The sequence below is a fragment of the Perna viridis genome, chromosome 3 (genome assembly GCF_037379345.1).
Source record: "Perna viridis isolate PV_CMFRI_1.1 ecotype Kerala chromosome 3, ASM3737934v1, whole genome shotgun sequence".
NCBI lineage: Eukaryota > Metazoa > Mollusca > Bivalvia > Mytilida > Mytilidae > Perna > Perna viridis.
Window position 1 is genome coordinate 56,891,070 of NC_142447.1, and position 26,997 is coordinate 56,918,066.

General features: G+C 32.0%; 1 protein-coding gene across 1 annotated transcript; it reads right to left on the reverse strand.

Annotated features, from left to right (window-relative positions):
- Positions 1-26,940, reverse strand: LOC148623030 (phosphatidylinositol 3-kinase catalytic subunit type 3-like). The gene is made up of 23 exons (XM_088573521.1): positions 26,789-26,940; positions 21,179-21,367; positions 19,998-20,141; positions 19,228-19,351; positions 18,677-18,859; positions 17,405-17,476; positions 16,349-16,453; positions 15,100-15,192; positions 14,769-14,954; positions 13,962-14,089; positions 13,060-13,168; positions 12,518-12,585; positions 12,014-12,119; positions 7,299-7,415; positions 6,829-6,966; positions 6,006-6,134; positions 5,494-5,563; positions 5,108-5,260; positions 4,429-4,503; positions 2,317-2,485; positions 1,675-1,765; positions 941-1,066; positions 1-114 (listed from the first exon to the last, which is right to left on the reverse strand). The coding sequence occupies exons 1-23, from the start codon at positions 26,857-26,859 to the stop codon at positions 100-102; spliced, it is 2,661 nt and encodes an 886-aa protein (XP_088429647.1). The 5' UTR covers positions 26,860-26,940; the 3' UTR covers positions 1-99.
- Between the last annotated feature and the right edge of the window lie 57 nt (positions 26,941-26,997).

A 26,997-nucleotide genomic window follows, 5' to 3' on the forward strand; every position in this document is an offset into this window, starting at 1 on the left:
TGATAATGAAATACTTTAATCATTTTTCTACATTTATTGACACATACAATATATTGCACAAAGAGTTTTTTAACTAAGATCTAGGAGACTGTATTCTCTTTACTTTCTCCAATACTGCAAAAAAAAAGAAGATTGAAATAGATTTTAACAAAATGGAAAGATACAAGCGATTCATTTATTTGAAATATATAAGTAAAGTTGATGTTTTAGTCCATGGCGTTACATGTCAAAATGAAAATTACTGTACTTATATATACTGTAAGTTGACACAAGTTCTCTCAATTTTTCTATTTCATGTTATTTTGAAATGAAGAATTGCCAAATTGCTATGACTATACAAAATAAATGTGTGATCACAAATAATGCATGGACTGTGAATAATAAGAACTTAAGAAAAACTATGATATGCATACAGCATGAAATATAAATTTACACAAATATGGATATGAAATGAAAGTACTCACAATTAAAAAATCAAGAACTTATAATACAAGAGACATACATGTAGACAAGGAAAAAATAAAGCAATAACTACAACCAAAATTCAAAAACAAAATGGAAAACACCCAAATAGCTACTGTTAAAAGTAAATGAGCAACACAGAAAAAAATTGGAGCATTAGCCTGGTGCACATGTGGGGTAAGTGGACTATGGACCTGGTGTACTGGTAGGGTAAGTGGAGTATGGAGCTGGTGCATTGGTAAGGTAAGTGGAGAATAGGCCTGGTGCACATATGGGGTAAGTGGGTATGGACCTATTGTACTGGTATAGTAAATAGAGTATGGACCTGGTGCACTGGTTGGGTAAGTGGAGTATGGGCCTGGTGCACTGGTAGGGTAATGTGACTTCTGCTTTACCATAAAAAAAACTGTGGAACTGCTTATGTCATGTCCAGTAAGAAAATGTCAAGAACATGTTTTAGATATAAGGTTACACATACTTGAGCCATTTTATGTATATTTTCCATGAGAGCAGCCATGACAGCTGTTACACTGATTTCTATCAAATTTTGCATGTAGTGGACAGCTTCCTCATCATTTAAATGGAGAACAAACTTATCTTGTACCTGGAAGTATATCATATATATTTGCACAAAAGAACTAAATTGAAAACAAAATATAAAGCAAGTCATTAATTTTGATTAAATATGATTTATCATTCTAAACATTATGAATAAACAATGATTAATAAAACATGTATCGATGAATAGAACACTTTTTTTTCAAATAATTCTTGGCTTACAAAACCACTAAGAATTCTATAACTTAAAAGATATTATATTTTTTTCTTTCGGTAATAAAATGCTTGGTATGATGCAGCTTGATATGATATAAGATATTGAACCCTGAAAAATTAGGACAAGTAAGACTTGATTCATTTAAAAAGTGTCCATATCATTTTATTCCCATTTACTTACAATTAATCCTTCCTTTTGTGATATGAGCCAGTGTAGTGCAACTACATTAATATTTGTACACTTTCAAAGATTATTGTGCAGAAAGTACAGGGTATTGGTTTCTTGTTCCTTAGTTAAAAGTCATTCCTTCTAAAAATAACACCTGCCTGATTTTAATGGAAAATTTTGGTACAATTTCAAAGATTCATGTATTCCATTCAATAAAAACAAATTATTTGGAAGTTATAAATGTGATAAATAAACTTTATCAATAATACCTTTTTGACAGTTTTATCAGGTTCTAAGGCAATATCAGGAATACTGGCATCGACCACCAAGGCAAACAGGTTTAAAATCAGGTTGGCCGACCTATAACATAATCAAAATAGGCAAATAAAAATACTGATAATTATACTATTTTTAATTTTCTTTCACAAATTATCAAAACAACACATTTGAACCTCTATCATTACATTTCTATTTTCTATACAATATTTCTTCAAGTTATACACCTTTGATCTTGTTTTATGCAGGTATCATACACCTTACAACAGGCTATATTCTCTTGTTACATCATTCAAATGTCAACTTGTGTCTAATTTCTGGTGTGTATTTTCCAATCAAATGCAATAATTAATTAGATTTATCTAAATGTTCCAATTTTACAGAAAAAATTGACAGCCTGGTAAATTCTTAATCTCAATGAAAGGTTGAACAATCACAAAGGTAATAAAATTTTAGTCTCTTGGCTATCAGATAATACACTTTCATAAAAGTGAATTCCATAATAAAATAATTTTTTATTTTGATTGTAAAAACACCAGTGTGTTCTCACAATAACATATGCTGGAAAGATATATAACTGCAGTACAAAAAGTACAAATTATGTCTGCATCCTGTATGCTGGAAGTAGGAAATACCTTCTAAGAGCCAGGAATGATGTGTAGCAGTGTTTCTTGAAGTCATGGAAATGTTCAGAGTTAGTACCACCCATAGCATCAACCATCTCTCTACCTAATCTCATTGGTGGTGGTAACACTTTAGGATCACGCCCAAGGATATATCCAAAATCTACATGGAATAATTTACCTGAAAAATATTTCCATTGACACAATATGAATAACAATGGTCTCATTAAGTATTGTAAGAAATGTTCTCTTACTGTTTAGGTCTATGGGAACACAAAAATAGGAACATGTCAAGATTATATAAAAATAAATCATAATTTCATATGCTTGTATATCTTCAAATCTCTGAAATACAAAATTTAAAGATTGTTCAAAATTATTACCTGTACATCGATTTTGGCAAAATAAACATTTCAATTCAGCTCAAATGAAAACTAGGAAGAAATGTTTTACTACACTAAAACTGATTTCAATCCTTCCATTTTTCATAAACACCAAACTACCAAAAATCAAATTTCTATCTATTGACATTTATGTAAAAAGGCAATGTCAAATATGACAAGAGGCTCCCAGGAGCCTGAATCACTCATCTGGTTTATTTTATGTCTTTCATAAGGACGCTTACCCTACTGGTGCACCTGGTCCATGCTCCCAATTTTTAGTGGAGTCTGAGTTGCTCATTTGCTTTTGTTACTTTGTATGTATGATTTTATTACTTTATGTTCTTGGTTGTGTATGTCTGTTTTCAATGTCGGGTCTTTGTCCCTGGATTGCATTCTTTTGATTACCGCTATAACCTTGGTTCCCTTGATTACTCTTTCAAGAGCAATAACTCTAATAAGGAGCTTTCTGACAATTTTGAATCAATAAACACTTTGGTAGGACTTATCATAAGGATCATTTCATCAATTGAAAATTTCATTCTATCACTTTGGTAGGATTTATCATAAAGATCATTTCATCAATTGAAAGTTTCATTCTATCTATCATAGTTTTCTTACCCTACCGGTGCACCTGATCCATGCTCCAAGTTTTTAGTGGAGTCAGAGTTGCTCATTTGCTTTTGTTACTTTGTATGCATGATTTTAATTACTTTGTGTTCTATGTTGTGTATGTCTGTTTTCCATGTCAGGTCTTTGTCCCTGGATTACATTATTTTTATTACCGCTATAACCTTGGTTCCCTTGATTATTCTTTCAAGATATAGGCTGTAAACTGCTAAAAAATACTGTCTTTATATGACCTTCATACAAACCAAATATCATAAGCATTTGTGAAAACACAAAAAAGTTATGACTCGAACAAAAAATTGGCTTGAAATCCATTATTTGATCATGAGATCAGAGGTCAAGGTCACCAAGTTTGGCACTGGACACAATGTGTTCAGTAGGCATTACATCATCTTCATATGACCTGTTGACATATCAAATTGTAAAGCCTATGTCAGAAGATAAAAAAGTTAATCTAGACAAGAAATTGGCTTTAAAAAATCAATTATTTGACCTTGAGATCAAATATCAAGGGCAAAGGACACCGACTTTGATACATGCCGCGTTGTCTGAATATGAAGTACCTGCACACCAAATATCAAGCATATGTCAAAAGACAAAAAAAATTATGGCTTGGATAAACTTTGTATGAGAAGAAGAACAAGAAAAAGAGCTTGAACAAGGGGAGACAATAACCTCATGCAAAGTTTTACAAAAAGCCCTATACTACAAAGAAGTTTTATTGAAATCTCATGCTTAATGTACAGTCAGTGAATATTGAAACCTTTATTTCCAATTCACTATGATTTTAATCTTTCTTAAATCTTAAAACAAGACACATAACCTACAGTTTTCTGATCAATACTTCACTGAACTTTCTGATGATGGATATTTACACATCTCTTTTAATATTCAAGCTAACTGTAAAACTTACTTAGATGTACAGTACAATTTTTGCAGGTATATAAAAAATATTATTTGTAAAATTGTAAGACAAAAAGAGGAAAATATGTATATTATACTCATACTACTGAATTAATACATTATTGTATGATGGGCAGTTACTGTTTGCATTTAGTCTGTCTGCAAGAAACCATGCTACATTACATTCTTGAGAAGATATTACACTATGTACCTGTTTTTGTCAGCAATAAGTTATCATAATGTCGGTCTCCTACACCAAGTAAATAGGTCACCACACAATAACCAGCTATAAATGATCAAACAAAATGAGTTATCTACCTTTGCTTATTCATGATGTTTAAAGCATTTCATCACATTTAAGACGATATAAGATCACCTTAGGTTAGTACATGTAAGGTAAACAAACTAAAAAATAATATTAAGTACTATATATCAAACTGGAGAAAAATGTCTATTTTTACTTCAAGTTTAAAAACTTTATCAAATGCTGATCCTAATGGACAAATTCAGAAACTGTATGGCATTCTGGGATTGCTATTGTTCCTGATAGGTCAAGACTTATCTATAAGTATGATGCAATGGCCCAATATTGTTATATTGATAGTTGTTGAATTTCTAAATGTTTAAAGTTGAGAAACTCTATCTGAACATTTAATCACTATCTGAACTCATTATAGTGAAACATAATAACTACTGATGTTACCCTATATATAAAGTCAATTGAGAATATTTATTGTTGAAATAGAAACAGTTCACAACAAATTATATGTGTTGATTCATTATGGCATACAAAAACATCTCTCTTTTTTTTCTTTTCTCAATTTAAAAAATTCCTAATCTAAACACTGAGGTAACAAACTTTTTACTCAGAATTTCAAGTAAACACTTACCACAACTTTTGATGTAGTTATCAAGCACCTCAGGTGAGATACCATAAGGTGCTCCATCCATAGGAGCATGTTTCTTAAGATAATTATGTATAGTATTTCCAGAGGCCAATACTTCAGCTAGTGGTGTAGATTCTTCAACAAACTGGACAAATCCTAAAGTTCAGTTTCAAAAAGTTTTTGGTTAGATAAATTTCTATACCATCTCTATCTATACAGTTAAGGATCTCATACATAAGTCAATGCTCCTTTTGCAATTCAAAATCCAATAAGAACTAAAAACAAAAGAGAGTTTCATAGATTCAGGTTTATAGAACTTCTATAAAATGTTAAAAGAAATTTTAGAATCAAGCTTTAAATATCTTAAGAATGTTATCTTAGAGCCTCACCATGTTTACTACTAGTAGCCAACACCTTGTAAGGGGTCAGTTTTAAATCTAAATTCTCAGTCTGCAGTAACTAAAATAAAAAAAAAACAATACATAATCATAATCGTATAATCTGTAGGAGCAGTTCATTTACCATTCACTTCTAAAATAAAAAATGTGACATCAGAAGAAAAAGATATACATAGACATATAGCTATCTGTAAATATCAGAATCTTATCAAAAGATATTTTCTTTACATGTATGAATGTTATATAGATGTTGTAACAGTAATTTATATTTTTAAGGACAAAATCATTATTGTGACAGTTTTGAAGTTCAAGGACTGTTATGTTTTTCAACAGTGTGTACCTTATTTGTCACACTCTAACATTCATTGGCTTCATATGTGATTCAACCATTAAATTTGACTAAAAGGAAATCAGACTGAAAACAAAACTTTTTATATACAACAAAACTCTTCAAAATATGTACATAAAAGAAATTATGAATGTCTTCAAACCAAGTTTCTAACCTTATCCATTAGGGTAATAATCTGAAGTATAAGTTGGTCTTGACGTAAATCATCACCGTGTTTAAACATTGTCACATACTCTGCTCCTGTGTTTGTTTTAAATGTCAGTCTGCATGGCATTAAGGCACTCTGTTGAAATACAAAATGAGCATGGACCCAAGTCTAATATAGGTCAACAACTATGCAACACTAAAAATAAATTAATTATTTAATATAACAGATTAAGTTTTATATCATTATAGTGTTGTTCAATAATGCTTTAAAAGGCTAACTCAGATAAATAATCTATTTCTAGAATCAAACACAGGTCTTAACAAAATATTGTAAAATTTGTTATCAGTTGGGTTTTGAATTGTGGAACACAAATATGAATAGAACCTCAAAGTGCAACTCTTACATAGATATGTTATAGAACATGAGGTACACAAACATTATAGAATGATAATGAAATTAATTCTACATATTGACACATCTAATTAAAATCAGACCTATCCATTGTTCTATTCAGTCACTGCTTCTAGGATAAAAAAAAACCACTCAATTCTACTTTCTGTTCTGATGACCTTTTTAATCAGCCAATCAGATTTCATCTGTCACAATTTTGAAAGCATTGTTCAAAGGGAAAAACCAGATGATTCTGAAAAGTCATCTGAATAGTGATGTTAGATCCTACATGCAGTGACTGAATGGAACAACTGATAGGTCTAATTTTAATTAGATTGACATTAAACACTGACAAACATCTCTATATCTCTTTTGCAAGTCACCTCAGAAACAAAAGACAGCTCTTAACACAACTGTAGTAGGTAATATTGCTATTTACCTTCATCAAGGTGGCCTTATCAACAGAAATACCATTGATCTTAACACTAGGGTCAAGGGGTAATGGTAGATCTTCAAAACTGGCAAAGTTTATCTTGTTTGTCTCTGGATCTTGAAGTAATGCTCTAAGTCTCTCAATCTAAACACAAAGATATACAACGTACCATCAGATCTTGGACATCAAAGGTGAGGTATGAAGTATCATATAGTTTCAAACTTGGTTGATTTCACAGATAAATGTTTACTTTTTATATTTTAAATATTCAACTACTCTACACAAACAGAACAAGATAAATTTAATTACGGTACAAAAGTATATTACAGTCCTTAAAAGCGGTCTAATTTAAGAAAACACATGTCTTGTCAGAAAGTTTGCTTCTTTCATAATATATATTTGTAAAAGTATCAGTTACTCAATTGTTTGAACACATTTCAATAATGTTGTATTTAAAAAAAAAAATAAAACCATACTTTTTTTTTCCTGCTGCCACTTTCTCTGGTGACAGCCTTGACCAGATTGACTAATTTCTCAATAAACATTTGTTGTCTGGCCAGGGTAGCTCTCTTTAACCTACACTCTTGTCCTCCCTGTAATATATCATTGATCTCCTTAAAAAAATCTAGTGACATGTTTTTGTTGCTACATGTATTTTGAAACAATAATACTGCTCAAAAAGTAAAAAAAATACTTACTTTTTTTCAAATATAATATAATTAAAGTCCCTTTAATTTTTTGCTACATTATAATTACAAATACAAAATGTACCTAGCCAGTAGTATCCAAATACCATGTAACATCCAACATTTGGCTTCCACCCTTGTCATATATATTATTATTAGGGCTTTCCATTAAACCAGCAACATCCGATCAGCCTGATCGGGCAACATGCGCAATTAAGCTTTATTAGATAAGGACATATGGGCGGTACTTAAACAAACAGCTGTGTATAAAATAAAAACAAATGCACGTGTGGTTATCTAGGTAAATATATGCAGACGACATTTAGAGTTAATTATTGTTTGCTACATAAAGAAATAGTTCTTAATCACCTTTTCAATTGAAAAATGAATTATGCCTTTCCAATTTTATTAATCTAGATATGCTTTAACTAGTTTACACCATATTTCTGACCACATGTTATATGCCTTTCTTTTTAGCACTTTTATATCTACTTGTCGCCTTAAATTTTTAGCATCTAGCACAGTTTTTGTTGATGTTGCTTCCCTATTCACGTGTTCATTCCAATCTAAGATAGCTAGATTAGTCCGTAGTACATAAACTTGCTGGGAAAAGTTTATCCTTTTGTCATGATACTGCAATATAGCATTGTTGAGGCTTTCAACATAATAACTGTCCATGCAGTGAATACAATCTACAGGTGATTTATACACTTGAGTGTTCATTAACGCTCGTCCAAGTAACATTTCTGCCTTTGGATCAGACATCTTTTGATGGCTCATACTTCAGTTCTGTTTTCCATCTTGATAATTCACTGCAGTGTTCATGATTATTTTTATAATGTTCTACAATATTCAGTATATGCCAAGTTTGCCCTCTTTGTACTTTGGCCCTCTGCAAATTGATTTAATTTCATTTGCAATGTTTTTTGTTGCATGCCAAGTATCATTTGTAGATTTAGTATCCATTCCATTGCTCCTTATGAATTTGTTCACACTTGTATTTCTGTCATGACAATGAACACAGATTTTTACTTCATACTCATCATGTAAATTGTTAAAATACTCGTATATTCTTTCTGTTCAAATCAGTTCGTGTTTCTGTGCACTCGGACAATCAACTTCAGAAATAGTTTCGACATGTAACACTTTGTGAGTTCTAGAACCAAGACATACAACATCAGTAAACATGGAGTTCTTCCTAGTTCCATGCCTAGCATCAGTAACAATGTCAATGCTGTCTTGAAGATCTTCATAGGAAGCAATTTCTTCGAAAAGTGCTGTTTTACATGACTCATTTACTAAACCTTCTACCACTGGTGAATATTTTTGAAATATTCCATTTAGGGTAATTACGCCAATACATCCAATATTTGAGGCCTGACAGAATCTTGAATACTGGTTTGGTAAAATACCAGAGACATAAAATCCATGAGCCATCCGAAGGTTACAAAGAAATTTGTCACCAAGGTAGGATGAAGAAGACCAAAGTAGATCATGTTGTTTGTCTTCACATCTAAGTTTACAAACTCCAACATATCCTCTTATATCAGTTGATTTTGACAAATAAATTGCTCTTGCAGATTTTCCCGTGATTTGTTACTCTCTGAATGAGGTTTTCTATAGACTTTTCACCAGTTATAAAAAGCTGTTGTTGGGATGCATCAATATCACAAGCTGTAAACGAACAGTCTAAAAATGGAACATCCTCCTCATCATTTTGGTTCTCAGGGTCCAACTTAAGTGTTAGTTTATTTCTCATATAAAAAGAAAATACTTCCAAAAGCATGTCTTTATTTGTTGTTCTACATTTGTATTAGGATTTCCATCACCCATGGCACACTTGATGTCATTGGCCATTTTATATATATGGTCTTTTTCATCAATGGATTCACATGTAAATCAATTTTTCCATCAATAGGTTTTGGTTTATCTGGCAATATTTCTCTTCTTGACACTTTCAAAATTATCTTTTGCGTATTTCCTTTTTTCTGGTCGTTAATTATTTTCATTATTTATATTAATATTCTGAAGAGGTAGTGCTCCATGATGATACATTTATTTTCATTTATTCAAAATTTTCCTCCAAACTGTGACATTTACAAATTTCCCACTAAAACATGGGGCCATCAAGGAATTTATAGTAATGCATTTTATTTATATTAATTGATGTATTTTGTCAGGATCATCATTACATTTTGAAACATTTTATTATTGACAGGTATATCCTCCCATCTGATTGATTGTTGCAATGTTTTGAGGATTGGGATAATGATTAAAAATCTCTATCATTCTATAACCTTGTTGTCAAAGGTCATGCATTTTTGTTTCATTAGAGGGAATGATAGGTTTTAAGGATTATTTTTAGGATTTTAATGAAGTTAATCAGATGACAAATTGCTGAATCGAAGAACCAGCTGAATACACCAACAGAAATGAGTCTGAAGAACAACAAGTTGACCTGCAAACTTTTGAAAGTGGGCCAAACCATCAGGAAGACATTCAGCATGGAGTAGATTGGGAATGTTTTTGTACTCCATGTGTAACTATAAACAGGCAAAGTTGGCTAGGTGAAGAGCAAATGGCTCACATTAGAATTAGTGCTATTAGGAAAACCAAATACAAAATATTTTGGAAAATGATGCAGAATAGGGAAGCCTGAGCAGTACCTCGGAAAAAAAGTTGTCTTCTTAATAGAGATAGATAGATGACTCAGTAGTGGTTGTGAGGAGAGAGGTTATGCCTATCTGTGTTTTAAATGTTGTGAGAGAACTTTATCCAAATCCTAAGTCAAAGCCATACATGGGGCACAGATGGTATTGAAAATTGCTAAAGTGTTAAATATGAAAATCTGTTATTTAGATCGATTTTTCACTTGCAGTATATTAGAATAGATTGATTTTTGTGTAACAACTTATTTGCTGACATATTATATTCTTTGGATATGTGTAAATGAATTTTGATATCAGTATTAATTTGTTGGAATAAGGTGAAAATTACATGTACTGCTAACAAGGTACGTGAAGCATGCCTGTAACCATTAACTTGCATGTGCATTTGTTTACAAACAAAAACAGCTGATACCAAACTCCTTCCACTAAATTCAAAATCTGTACAAAATTGTGTCCACTTCATATTTTGCAAAAGTAATTTCTCTAGGAATATTGATCAAATAGGAAATATGTTTTCACAATTTGTTTATTGTTAAGGTAGAAACATTTGCGACAAAGATTGTCAATAAAATCTGCTTCTAGCTCATGATATTCTAAAATTATATTCTCTGATCTTAACCCTGCCAGTTACAATAATATTTTTGAAAAGCAAGGGATGCAACCCTTATATACCCAGGCTGCTGCTTTAAAAGATATGAGGTACCAGGTGAAGGTGTTTTGTATTAAATTCTATATTTTGTCAAGAGGCCTGAAAACCACTCATATACAAAATATAAACAATGCCTTCCCCCAGTCCCTCATATGTTTTACTAGAACAGCCCACATAACAAAATACATAAATATATTGTGCATATACAGTTCATTTAATTTTACTCAATATGTATTCAAGAAGGTAAATTTACAAGTCAGTTTAAGGGAAAATATTTATAATCTTAAATTCTAAAAGGCTTCAATTATGCTGCATCCTGTTGTAATCTTAGTAACATAAGTTTGCAGAATAAAATCAGAAAATAACAGCTAGAAAAAATATGAAATGTAATTACTAAAAATTAAAATTTTTTACCTACCTAATTGTTTTTTTGGAATGGCGAGGGTGAAATACGAAATACATAGTTTATTTATTTTGGCCTTATTTAGGGTCTATGACAGGCTTTTAAAAAGGATGATGATTAATCTGTACTGTAAGACAAGCAGAATAAATGTAAGCAATCATATTTGGAAAGCCATATTTACAACATCTAGTGTCAATATTGCTGTCATAGATACTCATTACAAACTGCAATAAAAATAAGTTTATAACTTTATAGTATATTATTTTATTTTACTTTCATGTGTGTGTATTTTCAGTCATTAATTCATTCAAACTTGACCGAGAAGTACAATTGAATTCACAGATGTAATTAAGTGTTAACAATACTAACTTTGTGGAATTCTTTTTTTTTATCTAACAAATCAAAGTTCTTATATTGAAGATTTTATTTATAAAATAATTCAATAAAGCATTCAATCAATTTCCTATCCAGATGAAATAATTCAATTTGTCAAAGTTAAAAGTTGATGCATAGTGAAATATGAAAACAAACATCCTATGTTCTGAAGCAAACAAAGATGATGGATTACTTTGGCAGTGTCTTCCATTGTTAGATTTCAATCAATGGACTGAATGTTAACAATACTTCACTTAATAATTTCAATTAAGATTTTGATTAAAAATTTAATAGTTACACATGTAGTTCACTTCTCTATGTACTTACATGTAAAGTGATGTATAATTCACACCACTATCCATCAATACTTGGTGTGGATTATACATGACTTTTGTATCTACTTAGTTACCTTGACTAAAGCCTGACTGAATCTTTTCATTATACACAGGTACATTTCATTAACTCTTTGTTCTTTAGCAGTAGAATCATCATTTTCACATTCAACTGACACATACCTATTGGAAGAAATTTGTAAATACTGTTTCTATTTCATTTCAAGATAGTCATGTCTTCTTACAAGAATGATTTATGAAAATCTTATGTGATAGTTAAGTTATGATTCCTATGTAAATATTCTTAATATACAAAATATTAATTGTCAACATAATTACTTTTCTGTTACCAACCACTTTTGAATTTTATTTTAAAACATGTATCTCATGTATATAAAATACAGGAGCAACATTTAAAAAAAATTAAATACACCCAGTCTTCAACAGAATCCTTTAGGTGAAAGTAAAAAATGAAAAAAAAAATGAGAAGCAAGAATACAAGTTTGTATAGCCTATATGCCTTGTCAACAGTGGCAGAACTGCCATTTCTAGGGTTAAATTAAGTGTAAAAGGCAACTTACCAATAAAAATAATTAGACAGTATAGAATTATTGCAGGCTCTTTCTATAAGAAATGATGCCAAATCAATCTGAAAGAAGAGTAGATACATGTACATACATGAATCTAAATAACCAATGACAATTTTTAAAATACTTGGAACTTTTTTATCTAAACATGACAACAAAATCAATTATGTGAATTATGGCAGTAATGATGAGCTATAATTTCTTCATAATGTTGGGTTGTAAAGTTATTCATAGTACAATGTAGTTGTTCTATGGGATTTTTAGTGTTGCTTTCTGATGTCTAAGTATTTGGTTTAACGACATCAATTTGTAGTTAGTACCAATCATCAGTGTCTTTCTCCTCTATGTCCTATGATATTTTATAGTAAATACATTTTTTTAAATGTAGATGTTCATTTTTTTTTTGTTATGTCAAGTGAAAAATTTCAATACTTGTAATTTTCAAAACTTTCTGCACTTTCCCTAACTCATCATACTATTACTGACATATAGTTCTAAGACTATATGTATCAGCACTTTAAGTATTGAATGCTTACTTCCTTTGATAGTTTGAGTTCTGGACTTTCTTCCTGTTTTGGGGAAGCTCCACCCAATGCATCTATGATTGAGTCATGCGATCCAGCTCTAGTAAGCACTGTATGTGTCCTGGAAATAATCATACAATCAAAAAGTATCTCCATGAAAAACAAAGGAGAGGTGCAGTCACTATGAAATACTGTCTGACTATCAGATATGTCTGACAAAAGTTAAGTTGGTCAGATAGAAATCTGGAAGTTTATGACTGATTATATAGGAGCAAAAAAATCAAATTTGGGTTTCGGTCAGAAATCTATTTCATAAAGACTGGAGGTGAGTTGTCTCCAGGGAAAACTAAAAAGAGGGGGCAATTGCCTCAAGAGAAAACATAAGAAAAGTTATACCCAAGGAAAGCAAAAAAAAAAGGGGCAAATGATTCCAGAGAGAAAGTGATCACACACACTTTATGCTATCCAGGGAAAACAAAGAACTGGGGTGGGCAGTTGTATCCAGGGAAAACAAAGAACTGGGATGGGAAGTTGTATTCAGGGAAAACAAAGAACTGGGGTGGGAAGTTGTATGCAGGGAAAACAAAGAACTGGGTGGGCAGTTGTATCCAGGGAAAACAAAGAACTGGGGTGGGCAGTTGTATCCAGGGAAAACAAAAACTGGGGTGGGCAGTTGTATCTTGGGAAAACAAAGAGGTGGCTAAGTATATACAAAATTATTGTGTACACAGTACAGCAAAACCCGTGTAAACTAAACCCCCTTCAGGCTTAAGATTTTGTTCAGTTTGGGAATGAGTTCAATTAAACTTCTTTAAAATGCATTGAAAATGGCAATAAGAAATACCAGGTGGTGTCTCATTTAGATAAGTTCAGTTCAGACAGGTTTCACTCCATAAGAAGATTGACAACTATACCTATCTCTGTCTGACAAATCACTGATCGAGTCCCTCCTGGTTGTTAACTGGTCTGTATCATGCTTTATCTTCTCAAAGTCTTCATATCTTAATGCTTGGACTAGTTGGAACAGGTATAACAATAAATCCTACAGAGAAAACCAGCTTATACATGGCATAGTTATTAGCTAACTTGTTTGTATGGTCTACAAGACTGACTGATTGATTGTAGTCTAATATCCAAAGGAAAATAATTCGTGCATTTCATGATGAGAACATTTAAACTAAACCGACTATGCTATGTACTTGTCTGACCCACTGAGACATATTTTGAATGTGCTATCTTACAACCCACAGGATGGAGTGTTATCTCATTCAGACATATTATTCTGTCTCCAAGCTTACCAGTGATTCCTTTATTTTCTTTATACCTATGCTTGACAGGGAAGGAGTGACTCCCAACTTTGATGTCTTTGGTAAGACTGAGCTGGAGATCAATAGCGATGATTTTAGGTGGTCAACAAACATAGTGGAAATTGGCAAAATCAGAAGTAGATATACATAAAAAAAAAGGATCATAACAGTAAAAACCAGATTTGAAATAGCTGGATTCCACTGAAAATTAGGCAAACAAGCTACCTCCAGCCCACTGATGCAGTCATATTTTATTTAAGTTCTAAAAAATAGTAAAGGTTAAATTCTTTATGTAACTTGATGTTTTATTGATGCACACAGATGCTAAGAAGAGGATGGCTATGTGTAGCTCTCTTCAAACCAAATGTTGCAAAGTACCCTTAAATAAAAAATAAATATTTATGCCACATATACCTCATCATCAGCTTGCCTCAGTCTGGAAACAGCATACTTCCTGACAGTAGGATGAGTGTAGGCAGGGGATAACAGTTCCAAGGCATCATCAGCATCAATTGGACTCCAACGACTCATTAGTTCTATTGCTTGTTTGGCTTCTTGTGGCATCTTCCAATTCACACACTTTAAAAACTTTGTCAGGGCCTATATTTTGTAAATAAAGTAATTTTGTATCATGAAATTAGTTAAATATTTATTTAATTCAAAGACAATGGCAGTTTTAAAACAAGTATAACAATGGATGAATACATAGACATTTTTAGTTTTGAAATGAACCTCATCATCTTACCTTTTTCTGACTGGACAGATAGAATCTGAATTTCCACACTAAATCCTGTTCCTCAGAAGACAGCATTTTGGTTGGTGGATAAGCAACTATAGCCTGAAAACATTTTAAGACATACTGAGCTGTGTTTTACTTTGAGAACCAAGTCATAAAATGTTTTGACTTATCAAAATTCTTTAGAAATTTTTAAAGGGTTTATATTCATTTGTCCTAAATTAGTGAAAAATACACATCCCATCTGTCCTGCAAAATTATTTATACTAATTAGCTAGCTTTATTTTGTCAGGTATTAATTGTGCTGTATTGTGTATTCTTTTCTGTTTATTGACATTAAAATTTTAACTGAAGTGCAAGTAAAAGGCAAAATAATATTATAAAAATCAAAATATAACATACATACAATGTATTACAGTTTCAAAAATGTTTTAATTAGAAAAAAAAACAAGCTTGCTAAGATATATCAATGAGAGTAAGATTGATTGATTGATTGTTGGGGTTTAACGCCCGAGCAGCAATATTTCAGCTATATTCAGGCGATGAACATGAAATGAATGATAAAATTAACATGAAATGATGATGAAAATGAAAAATGGGATGGGACACAAGGATAATAGGGTCGACAACTATTGATTGCCACTAGAAATAGGGAGGGGTGGGTATAGTCCGGCAATTTAGCCTCCTGTGGTGGAGCGCAAAGGTTCCTACTCTTATCGAATACCACAGCAGGGTTCTTTAACATGCGAGGAACATGGCATCTTTCCCAACACGTTGCACCACTATGGTTTGCGGTCAGGTTTTCCGTATTATAGTCTGATGACCCCAGCATGTAACATGCCAGGGGTACCCCATTCCAACATCTTAGGCACACACCCCAGTTGCTCTGTGGGCAGAGCGCCTTAGCCCCTGGCCAGGGTTCTGAGCACTATTAAGCTTGGAGCTGCAGCGGGCCTATTCTTTTGACACCCGAACCTGCACAGGGCTAAATGAGAGTAAAAAATAAATTATATAGATAGATGTAAAAAGAAAATATATGATCAAAAGTAGAATATATTACTAACTCATTGACTTCCTCATTATGATCAAAGAGATAATTAATAAGTATATACCTCCCACTTGTCTTACAAAATTTCACCTTCATTTTGCTTTCTTATTTACAAATGCAGGACAAAAGGGATGACACTGTTTGAAGGACAAGTAATTTGTCTTAAAAAAGTCAATATTATATTATTTTCAATGCCCTATTATAAATTACATTAAGTTGATCTCTGGTTTTAGCATCAGGTTTCATGTCTCTATCTGTAGGTCCGCTGTGAAGACTTCTGGCCAATTTGTGGTGCTTACTCTCTACTAAATTTTCCTGCCATAGTAAAATAGTCACATCAATAACATTAGGAAATCATTACCAGAATGACAGAAAGGTGAGAGGTACCCAAAAAAAGACACCTTGAGTAAATTGCATGCTTCATTTTCTTCTTATAGCTTTTTCATAGTTGTACTGATAAAAAAACTGTGTAAGTTTTTTTTTCAGTTAGATAGATAGTGCTTTAGTTAAACTTTCAATAAGGTGAAAATAATACCACCCTTTTCAATTCATTTTCTCACAATTTTAGGTCCTAAACTTTGTGCAAAATAAGATATTTTGAAAATCAGCCTGCTGATGCTGAGGAGAGAACCTAATACAGCACGGGCAGAGGACTGAAACGTTCCAGATACTTTTCTTTATTTGAATTACACTTGTTTGCCATTTCATATATTACATCTGTCTATGTATAAATGCTTAAACAATATATCCACCAAATTTCTACTTTTACTTTTAAGTTTTACAAAATTAGACTTGGTCAACTATGTATGTGAAACAGTGCACAAAATATGTAACTGTAACAAACAGCAAAACAAATCCATCTGTAGTAAATTTGATGCTGTATAAAAGTGGGCCACTAACATTTACCATCATAATGAATATCTCTATCAAAAAAGTACAGTCATGTATATACATGAAACAGGTCAAAACAACTAACCATACTTTATGACCAAGCTATGCTTAAATTAGATCACTCCCCAAATGATGTCATCCTTCAATAGATTATGTAATAGAAGCTGTCAAAATAACTCTTTCTCTTTAAACAACTTGTTATCTGAAACAACTGGACAAGCCATATATAAGCATTGACCTGGAAAGTTATTCAAATTACAATTATACCTTCTTGATAATGTATTAAAAGTATCATACATAAACTTCTGTTTTACTTTTTTTTGGTTATAATTGAACTAATAAATATTTCATTTTAAATAGAACCATAATCCTCACCATCAAGATTTCAGGATCAGGGACATTTACAATATCAGCCTGGACTCTGTATTGAAATGGTTCATCACCACCCTGTCAACATTCAAGGCAACATATTTAGCAACATAAGTCCACACATATGTAACAATATCAGTGCATCAGTATGTCTGTGATGGGTCATAAATAACCATATTAGTAATACCATAAAGTTTTCAACAGCCTATTTTTTCATCACTTTCGAAAAATTTCAAAATTATTGTATTTTTTGTTAGATTGAAAAAGTAGAACAGATAAGAGCTATTCCAGAAAACTCTATGCCCCATCTCCTGGAACTTCTTGAAAACCCACCATTACACATGTATTTAAATATATTAAATTCTTAACATTGACTACATAGTTGCACATTTAGAGACTACCACATAAAATGTTTATATTTATACTGTGTTTTGAAAAGATATTTAAAGGTTTCCTAAAGAATGAAATTTGAATATCTCAAAATATCAATTAAGTCATCTAATTTCAACATCATAACATATGAGCCTGGGCAACTTTGTTATGAGGTTGAAATTAATAATAAAATGAAATGATATTAATAGGATAATTCATTGGAAGGTGTGAATAACCAAAATATGATCATGAGTTCTGAAGAATGCCTAGTTTTAACGAGTGTGCAGAACTTGTTCCACGCATGTTCTTATTGCATTCCTGGCACGAGTGATCATATTTTGGTTATTCACGATAACCAATTGATTATCCTATTTATTATATAGATTTCCTCGATTATCTGTTGCTATTTTCAACATAAATTTCAAATTTTGTAAACAGTGGAAATGATATCAAAGTTGTGACATTTTGGCGGGAGAAAGTTCTAGAGTGAAATTACCAAACTTATGCGACAGTATGAATTATCAAAATTTATTCCACTGGGAACATTCGATAAAACACTGCTATCTATATAAAAATTTGAAATATTCAAATTTCACAAGTTATAAAACCTTTAGTTTCCTCTATGATTTCTTCAGGCTGTTTGACTGCTTGACATTCTTGCAAAAAATCGCCTGTTTATGACATCACCAGTTGTTCCAGAAGAACAACATAAGAAAAATCTCAACATTGCTTTCAACCAATCAGATTTTGTAGACAATACAATAAAATCATATACATATTATTTGTTCATCTTATTGTCTCTGGTGCGATATCACAATTATCAAGCCATCCAAAATAGATTAAACAACCAAATCATATAGAAAGGCTTAGACAACCTGACAAATATGTTATAAACTCAAATCATACCTTCTCAAAATACACAACAGTGTACTGTACATCATTATAGTGGATATAAGGAAACTCTATCATAAGATACATGAAGTTCGAATCCCTTTTCTGTTTCTCGTTGATCAACTCTATTTCACGGAATGTTAACCGATCTAACCAATCCACCTTTACCATGTGACCATCCCGATGTTTCTTACTTAACTGTAACATAAAAAGAAAACAAATCTTCATAACTGACAGAGTTATTTTTCAATATTGAAATACTGAAAACCAGACATTGATTATGATAAGTGAAGACAACATAGTTTAACCTGATACCCTCAACAAACACAATTCTACTGGTATGGAAAGCGAGTTAATCTAATTACATTAATGATGAAGATATTTATTACTTTTTAGGCATTGAACTTGAAAGTGCAAAAATCAACCTTGTGAAGAACACAAAATCATTGATACAATTTACAAAGACAAAATGAAGATTCTCAAAAAAAAGGCAACTAAAAAATTGTCTACTAACTCAAATTTTGTTTTTAACCATGAAATAACTTAGTGTTTATACATGTCTTTACCTTGGCCAAACGGCTCATCTGATCATTGGAGTCTTTAGTTTTTCCAGGAGTAGTCGAATTGATCTGTGGATTTGCTTCTTCATCAGGCCACACTTTCAAATCCATCATACCCTTTCTAAAAGTTCTGGAAAAAAATGTGATTATGGCATCAGGAAAATTGTTGGCTGTAAAACAGATATTAGCTTTCATTTTCTTTATCAATCAGTGTTTATTTAGTTCTTTGATTTGCCTACAGTTCTTTAATTTTTTGCAGACTCAACTATTCATTTTTTTCCCAGTTAGCAGAATAAAAGAAAACAAAATTTGCTGCTACTTGTAGTTTCATTAATGATGACCACACAGTATTTTAGGATTTAAGACAATTTTCAGTATCCCAAAGACAACAAGTAGAAGAATCATCCTTCTTAACAAGTAAGGCATCAAATGATATAGAATCCATAACCTAAGGCCAGTCATCCTTCTTAACAAGTAAGGCATCAAATGATATAGAATCCATAACCTAAGGCCAGTCATCCTTTCAACCTGTACAGCTCAGATGTTGAAAGGATGAGGGACATTTAACACTAACATATCATGTGATTATTTCATTCTTTTGTTATTTCTTTACCCATTTTTGTTGTTGCTTCAAAAATAATATAAAGAGATGAAATATATAGGCTGGTATTAACAATACAAGTACTCATCATTATTTTTATTTTTATTAATTGACCTTTGTATAGCCTGCTCATTATTTAAAAAAAACATAGCTTAAGTATAATCATATTTCCTACCCTCTTTTACCAAACAGACTGATGGTAGTTCCTCCTACAGGTTTAGCCTTATTTGTTCCATAGATATCCCAAATAGTCATGGCCAAGACAGCATTTCTTGGTAAGTCACTGAACTTCAGTGGTAATGTCAACCACTCATTCCAACTGTAACAAAACAAACATTTCAGTCTTTAAGTCAATTACTCATTCCATCTGAAAAATATTAAGTACAGCTCTGCTTTAAAACCAGGTAGAAGCTTATAAAGGGTGATTTGCGCTCTTCTTAATACCAAATGTTTTTTATTGCAAATCCTTCTGTAGGCTCCCTAGAAACTGTGTTAGGAAATGTAAGTGCTAATATAAGTTGCCCACTGGAGATATTAAAACTTAAAATTTTGTTATGTTCTTCTACAGAAAAAGTAGGGGAAAATTTCCAGCCAGAATTTTTACACAATAACTAGTCAAATATTTTTTTATTTGAAATCCTTCGGTAGGCCTGATAGAAACTGTGTTTAAAAATAAAAGTGCAAATGAAAGTTGACCATTGGAGATATTAACACTTAGATTTTGGTTAAGTTCCACTTCAGAAAAAGTACAGGAAAACTTCCTGCCAGAATTTTAACACTATAATCAGTCAAAGAATATTTCACAATAAATATCACATCCCTGACATGAATTGAGGAAGAGTTGTTTTTTGGACCTAACAAATGTATTTATACAGTTTCATTGATTATCTGAAGGTATGATGAATCACCACCTGCCTGGTTTTTAGGTAGAACCATACTTCTAAAAGTACTCATCTCATTTCTCTGAAATAAACATCCTGATATCAAACTATCAATATGTATGACATAGAGATGGTGAAACTCCACTAATAATGGTAGTTCCATAATTCATTCAGTCTGACAAACTGGATTATTATTAATGGTGACAATTCCATTTGCATAAAAAACTACTGTACCTTTTTCTGAAGAGTTGCTTTATGTTTGCTGACTTTTTAAAATCATTACTGACATCAGTATCTATTATTCAAATTCTTTATTTGCTTAAGTAAAAAACACAGAATATGATCTAATCTGATTCACAAAGAATGGTGTCAATAAAGAAAACATCACTAATGACCATGTACTAAATTGGAAACATTGATACTACTTGCTCATGTTTTTGTGTGTGCTAAATAATTATTGTAATGTCTTACTTACTTCCACCTAGTACTGAAAGCCTTATAAGATGTACTGACAGCAAGGGATAGAGGCCGGCCATCAGCATAAATTCTACAAGTGACATAGAGATCAGCATGTCCTTCCTGATAAACCCCTGAGAACTTCAACATTGGATCCTTTAATAACTCTTGATAACTTGGTCTTTGTCTCTCTCCTTCCAGTGTACCACTTAAGCAAAAAAAACATAAGTTTGTATATGAAGTTAACTTATGACCTGATTCCAGTCTGACAAGGGAAAGAAAACAAAATCTCCTAGGCATAAGTGACAATTTTGAAAACAAGCATAATATGACATCCTTCACGAATTAGAAAACCCAGTCACCTTGAGCAATGTGCTATCAGCAATATAGATGTAGAAAATGTTTAGGTAACCAGGACACCATGTGATTTACCCAGTATTGGAGTCCATCTCTTTCCCTATTGCCACTTATTATTGATCAAATATCATTTTGTAAGGTTTTAGCTCTACTATACATTTTCACAAGGCAATACTAGAATATGTTTCTGGTGTACTGTACTAACTTACATTACATAATAATTAACTATATAATGCTCAAGAGGGATTATAATTTATACCATTTAAAGACATTTGAGAACTAGATAAAGTGATGCCCCTGCATTTAACCTTCATACAGCTATATCATAACTCATAATTGTAAAAAGCACTTTGTCAGATGTGTTATTGTGTCTGTGAAACACAAATGATGCCCCCGCAAGTGGTTTTGAGTAAAACTCAGCATAGCTGAACGAAACTTAAACTCAATCTATAACTAATCATGACAGACTCACATACCAAAAACCAGTCAAATATCTTCAAGCATTTACAAAAAAAAAAGCAAAAAACTATTATTTCAATACAATTTTTAAAGTGCAGGGCCCATTATTTTGGTAAAACTCAGTGTAGAAGAATGAAACTTGTACTCGATTTGTAACTAATCATGACAGACTCACATACCAAAAAGCAGTTCAATATCTTCAAGGATTTACAAAAAAAGTGCGGAAAACTGTTATTTCCATGAAATTTTTTTAAGTCCAGGGCTCATAATTTTGGTAAAACTCAGCATAGCGGAATGAAACTTTAACTCAATCTGTAACTAATCATGAAAGACTCACATACAAAAAATCAGTTCAATATCTTCAAGGATTTTCAAAGAAAGTGTGGAAAACTTATGGGACGGACAGAATTACAGACGGAATTACAGACGGACAGGGGTAAAACAATATGCCCCCCAACTTATCGTTGTGGTGGCATAAAAATCCCTTCATCAAAATTCAAAATAAAGTCCTCACTTGTGAAAAAGCAGTGAAATTACTAGGAATAGAGATTGATTATAAGTTAAATTTTGATGATCATATCAGTGTGATCTGCAGGAAGCCATCTCAGCAACTGAATGTATTAACAAGACTAGGCCCTTATTTGGATTGTTTAAGTAAACTAACTATATTTCATACTTTTATTTTGAGTAGTTTCAACTTTTGCCCTTTGGCTTGGCACTTTCATACAGAAAAAAATTCAAAAAAATTAGAAAAAGTGCAAGAAAGAGCACTTCGTTTCATATATGAGGAATATAACAGCTCTTACCAGGAACTCCTCATCAAAGCTAGGGTGCCTTCACTGCAGATCAGACGGATAAGAACTATGGCTTTAGAAACTTTTAAAATGGTTAATAATATTGCCCCTTTATGTCTAAAAATCAGGTAAAAGTAAAAAATTGTAAATATTCTTTCAGGTACTGGATGTGCCTCATTAACAGTCAAGCAGATATGGTAAAAAATCTTTTAAATTTGCTGCGGCAAAACTCTGGAACACCCTTTCCAACCATTTCAGGACTGAAAACATTTTTTTCTCATTTCAAGAGCGTAATTCAGTCCTGGAAAGGTTAGGAATATCACTGCTCTGCATGCAGGTAACTTTCTTTTAGATATCATGCTTATTTTTAGCTATACATTTTGTTTGGCTTCTGCTTGAATAATAGTACTTCTGCATTAGATTTTAGTTTCAGCATGTTTATATACCTTTATTTTTATTTCTCTGCCATATTATTATGTTTTAATTAGTGCATGCTATGCTTATTTTGTGCTTGATTATATGTATTGCTTTGGGTGTATGTGTCCTTGCCTTGTTTTATGTTCTGTTTTTGTTTTATTTCGGTCAAAAGCTCCTTACAGCTTGTGTTTGTATTTATGACATGCCGAATCAAAATAGTTTTCTTATCTTATCTTATCTTACCAGCAAAAGAAAAATCCACAACTAAAGAGCTAATATCATAAGTGATGATAAATAGAATTTATAAAGGGATGATTTATTTGTCATATGATTTGCTACACCATGATCATGATATTACAGGACTAATACTTTCATATAAGCATCAGAGAAGAAGTTTTAATTTGGTTAATCTTTCTGTAAATGGTTTTATACATTGTACCTTCAAGTGAAATGCAAATAGCAATTTTATGAATAACTGTCATATATATCTATTTTTCAGCCCAGAAACTTGAAAGATTTGCATGCATTAGAATACTTTATTACCCAATTTATTTGAACATTATTCAGATGGCATTCTATGTGACTTCAAAAAAAAAAAACAGATCCAAGAGTAGAGGCCATCAATGTAGACAACGAGACCCTTAGAAGCCCATTCTAGATGTGAATTTTGTGGAATATACCATGTAATGATTTGATTCTAATTACATTTATCTTGCTTGATAATGAATACATCTAACACAAGAGTTGTATCAGTTATCTTCAAAAGAAAGAAAGAAAAGAGTGGTTCTCTACATGGATACTTAAAATTTGGCACCATAGAAAACTATGACTGCATGGAAAGTTAAGATAAAAGTTTATTTTTATCCAAATCGGTTTATTTTTAAAGGGAAAGACCATGTTGTTGTGAACGTCATAAATATCAAAGTAATCTGTTAAATATTCATAAAAATTAAATTGAAACAAATTAATTTCCTTTTCTTAATTAATAAATCGAGATTTATAATCAGGAGATTTGAATTTCCCGCGCCTATGGGTGCAACCATGACCGGTTGAACTGTGACATCACAAAGTCGGTTTGTATAAAGTAAAAGTAAATAGGTAATTGATTATGATGTCCGAAGAAATCGCAAATTTGGGACTTTTCACCTATAATTGCAACCCAACAAACCAAAATAAATAGAAGAAATTGAGGCACAACATGTATAAGCAAATGTCAGATATCATCGACGAACAACAGGATTTGCAGCCAGATTACTAGTATTTGTAAGGAAAATCGTATGGCTACTTCCAAAGAATGTTCGTGTTGCTGGTAAAAAAAAACTTTAGAACATTTCTCTTTTATCATTTGTGCAATCGTAAGCTTGGCAAGTCATCGTGTTTTGGTGATTAGATAAACATGATCGTAGAAATATTTACGGAATATTCTTTGTTTACATATTATTTGCAGTACTTGTATCAGTACCAAACCAACTTAGTGAGGTCACGAGCCAATCGGAAGCTATCCGTAAAAATCAATAAAATCTGGCTATGATCTTCCTTCAGATAGGAGAGTTCTGCAAGATGGCTATCCCCTTATATTTCAAGGATTTCGAACTTTGCATAGCCTTGAGCATTTTATAAAAGCGCATTTTGCATTAAAGGTTATTTATTTTTGTTTATGTGGGTGTGATTTATCATAAGAGCCCAACTTAATGCAAAGGTGGTCTTTCCCTTTAACCTCTAAAACAGAGTTAAAGGAGTATAGAATCAATGAAATAGTAATTCTTCAATTTTATATGGGATGGCAGTGTTCTCCCCAAGATTTTTGGATAGCGCTGTATTCAGCGTGCATGACACAACATTAATAGGCCCCGTGTCGAAACATGCCACTTTGTATTTAATGTATTATTTAAAAATTGATTTAAAATGTACATTGCTGTTTAATTGTGTTTATATGAATTATTCATAGGTAAATATTTTACCTTTTTTCTTCAATAGCAGTAATTTCAACTTAAATACTGTTTTTTTGTTTTTTTTCCTTTTTATATTGAACACAAAAATTAAATTGATATTCTATCAAATTATGAACAGTAATTCTTCATAAACATTTCCTCTATTCATACACACTCAGGGTTCTACCTGCAAATTTTTGCTGACAGCAGACCCATTGGAAATTACAATTTTTCATTTGTTTTGAGGCCTCAATGGCTCATTTGAATGTGATATCCATTTGATTATTAATTAAGAGCAATCTCTATTCAACTCTTTTTCTAGTCTTTGTAACTTTCAATATATTAATAGATTTAGAATTATCTAATCAGGTACATGTAATAGACTACTCTGGTCTTAAAATTCATGTTGCCAAAAATTTTCAGGAAGTCAGAAGTATGGAGCTAACATACTTGCCAGGAAAAAAAATCTTATTCTTGTTATTTAAAGTTGACAAACTTGTTGCTTCGTTTTGTTTTTTAATTATTATTATGTTAAAATGAAGTTTATTCATGACAGGAACTACATATCGTGACTTAAGTCCATATTTGTTCATCACAAATGTTGTACTATTTTTAGACTTGGGAATTTTACTACTTATTTCGTAACTGATTTTCCTGCCAAAAAACATGTGCTCTTGATACACCACATGGCAATGTAAACAAAAGACGGCCACTTTCTTTTTGTGTCAAAGTGTTTAGAAAGTATCTGATGGAATAAATAATGTTTGGGAATTTAATACATTCTTTTATAACGTAAATTAGCTTTGTAATGTTGAAAACTTCTTGTGATTGTGCAACAATCGACTTTGCATTTATAAATAGCCACATGCTTTTGGTCAGGGTTGAGTTACCTTTGACCATAGTCAGTTTTGACTGGTTAAGTATAGGATATTTGTATCTGATTGACATCTTCCCTAAAATTAATTTGTTACCAACTGTTAAGAATCTTCATTGGCTTCAGACACCTGTGTGGTCATGCGTTGATCAACAGACCATAATGTGTATACTGCTGTTGGTTTCAAGAACTAATTACCTTGTAGGATACCATAAATGACCTTGGGGCACATACGTTTCCTGTCATAATTAATTTTTAATCCTCATAATAAACTTTATAGCACAGCCCTGGTAGCAAGATAGTACAGTACTGAGGTCAATAGAGCAGGGCTAACTCAATAGTGCTGCAAAGCGCAGTGCTTTAAGGGCCTGGGGAGAACACTGGATTGACATATAAAATTCATCAATCATTTATTAGGTGGTTGGCGAAGCCTTTCTTCTTTTAATTTAAGAAATTTAGGTGTGGACCTTTGAAAGTGCTCTATATCTCCAAATTTTCATCTGGTTGGAGGAGTCAAGTCAGTTTTTAGTGGAGTCAGAGTTGCTCATTTGCTTTTGTTAATTTCTATGTGTGATTTTAGTTACTTTATGTTCTTTGTTGTGTATGTCTGTTTTCTATATCTGGTCTTTGTCCCTGGAATACATTCTTTTGGTTACCGCTATAACCTTGGTTCCCTTGAGCCTGAGGCTTGATTACTCTTAAAAGTCCCCATTCAGGCCATTGAAAAGATGAACTAACTGACTAAGGAGAAGCAGTTGTCTTGGTCATAAAATCTACTTTCATTCTTAATAACGTACATCTTAATCTGGACATTGACGTCCAAGTCGCAGCTGTACACATAGTTGAATCTATCAGAAAATTCTGTCATCGGCCAAGATCAACAATTCAGGGGGCGTAATCGGGTATCCTGTAAAGGGTGAATTTTCTGTCGGCGAAGAAAATTAAGAAAAGTGCATGTCATTGACCATCGCTCTGATATTTTTACTCTACTAATTAGTAGTCAGCA